At 35.8% G+C, this 2,563-nt stretch overlaps 1 protein-coding gene across 1 annotated transcript in view; it reads left to right on the forward strand.

Annotated features, from left to right (window-relative positions):
• Positions 1 to 2,563, forward strand: part of acss2 (acyl-CoA synthetase short chain family member 2) — a gene marked incomplete at its 5' end in the record, with an annotated part of 62,040 nt that overhangs the window by 12,968 nt on the left and 46,509 nt on the right. The window contains 1 exon segment of the mRNA XM_014030115.1: positions 547 to 638. Within this exon segment, the coding sequence (XP_013885569.1) occupies positions 547 to 638 (92 nt within the window).

A 2,563-nucleotide genomic window follows, 5' to 3' on the forward strand; every position in this document is an offset into this window, starting at 1 on the left:
ATCATCAATATTAAAACAATAAAAGGCCTGAACTACTTCAGTTGGTGTGCAATGAATCTAAAATATATGAAAGTTTAATGTTTATCAGTACATTACAGAAAATAATGAACTTTATCACAATATGCTAATTTTTTGAGAAGGACCTGTAAACTAATGAATGGATTTCCCATCTGTACTGACGAATACAAACAATATCTGTTTTTAAAATAGAGATTTGGGAAGGACGAGTTCTTCTCATTCCTTTTACAACTTCAAGCTAGCACTGCAACAAAATTAAAGGAATGATGTTACAAACAGGTGGTAGAAATAAGGAACAGCTAGATTAAAAATGTTTGTTTCCAGGAGGAGCAGCACCAAGGATAAAACTCAGGTGTATACAGTATGTCCACCTGTGACTTGTTTGAAGGAGGAGTAATAAGAAATAACAAGAAGTTGCTTTAATGTGCACTGTTGTTCTCTGGCTTTAATAACACAAAAAGGACTATACTGTATGTTGGAATTAAAAAACTAACAGTTTCTTTTCTACTGGTTTAAAATAAATTCCAGGGAAGGCAATGAACCTGGTGACGAGCTGACGGTGACGTACAGAGAGCTGCTCCACAGGGTCTGTCAGTTTGCCAATGTCTTGAAATCACAGGGTAAGTTCAAAGAATTGAACAAGACAATTGTTTTTGTGGCATGTATAGTTCTAAATATAAAATAAGTTCTATATACTGTATAAAATAACATCAATGACAGAGAACGTCTCCCACCCCGTGCATGGAACTGTGGCTGATCTGCAGAGCTCCTTCAGTGACAGACTGCTGCATCCTAAATGCACAAAGGAGCGTTATCRCAGATCATTCCTCCCATCAGCTGTTGGACTCTATAACCATCACTGCTCCCAACAATCTGGATAAGCATCCATGTTTGTGTTTGCACATCAAACAACTCTACATCTCAGTCATTACATAAATAATAACCAGTGGCACTTGTATGTCATTTTTCCTGTACTGGACTTAATGACTGAGTTCGACTCAATTTGCACACCCCCTCGGATCATGAGTCTGTCATGACTGTTTTTCCTATAATTAATATTTTTCTACACAGTATCTTGCCTTATTTTCATTTTTATCTAATTTCATCTTGATAGTCCGTTACAGTAATTATTATTCTTTTTTTTATTTTAATCTATGTTTATTTTTTATGTTACTATCTTTAATTCTATTATTATTGCTACAGTTGATAATGTCATATAGCAACATATTATTTTTGTAGATTGATGTATGTATCTGCTTCTGCTACTACACCTGAATTTCCCACACGGGACAATAAAGGCTGTTTCTATTCTATTCTATTCTATTCTATTCTATTCTATTCTATTCTATTCTATTCTATTCTATTCTATTCTATTCTATTCTATTCTATTCTATTCTATTCTATTCTATTCTATTCTATTCTATTCTATTCTATTCTATTCTATTCTATTCTATTCTATTCTATTCTATTCTATTCTATTCTATTCTATTCTATAACAGGTCACAAGATTAATAATGGACTGAACTTAAACAGCCCTTTATCAAGTCTCTTAAAAAGTGTTATTCAAACAACCATCAGAGGGGGTCTGGGCCCCCTTGTATCTGTATAGATTGTAGCCTGAACAGCCCTCAGCCCTTATTGTCAATGAAGGGCTTCTTACTGAAGTGGAATGGCCCCACTCCAGCAGCACAGCTAACATATTGAGGTAAATAAATCTCAGCTGCTGGCCTGTTAAAACAATTAAACATTGATCCTTAGGAATATTCTGAGAATATGCTGTTCCAGCTACAGGTTTGAATGAACAAATGATCTGTTATTAAAAAGGTCTGATTGGACAGAATTGTATTTATCAAAGTGATTATTAGGTTTTCTTTGCTTGAAGGTTTATTCTAATTGTCGCTGGATTACAGCACATGTCCACTGTAAGCTATAGTGTGCTGTCAGTCCTGGATCAGCAGCATTATGTTGCAATATATTCATCTAGTTAATGTTCTGTTCACAGTGGAAATGTGAAAAAAGTTCCCCTCCTCTCTGTCAGTGCACTGTGTTTTACACTGTGAGAGTTTTACATATTAAAATGGAGCTGCACCCCTTTAGCTGTGTTTAAACTGAAATAAATTCAGGAAACAGCATGAAACTCCACCAGGAGGACAGCAAAACACTGTGCTACAGTTCTTGTAACAGTGACTCAGGATGCAGACATCATTCCTACATGGACGGAGTATTTTTGTCACTTTTCCCAAGCTAAGATGCTAGCTAACAGCTGGATTCCAGGGATGGGATGAGTTGAATTTGACCAGAAAAAAGTGCAACCATGGACTTAACTTCTGCTCCAAACAAATCTGGACCACCTGGATCCTGTCCCTGTACTTTCTGTCCATAAACAGTAAAGTCAACCTTATTGTTTTTACTGTAGCATACTGCTAGCTTTACTCCTAGCATCTATGCTAGCCTCATACATACTTGTAAGTAGGCCTGTCGCGATAGTCAATAAATCAATTAATCGCACGATAAATTATTTTGAGGTCGGTAAAAAAAATGAGGA

This window comes from Austrofundulus limnaeus, unplaced genomic scaffold (assembly GCF_001266775.1).
Source record: "Austrofundulus limnaeus strain Quisiro unplaced genomic scaffold, Austrofundulus_limnaeus-1.0 Scaffold1000, whole genome shotgun sequence".
Classification (NCBI taxonomy): Eukaryota; Metazoa; Chordata; class Actinopteri; order Cyprinodontiformes; family Rivulidae; genus Austrofundulus; species Austrofundulus limnaeus.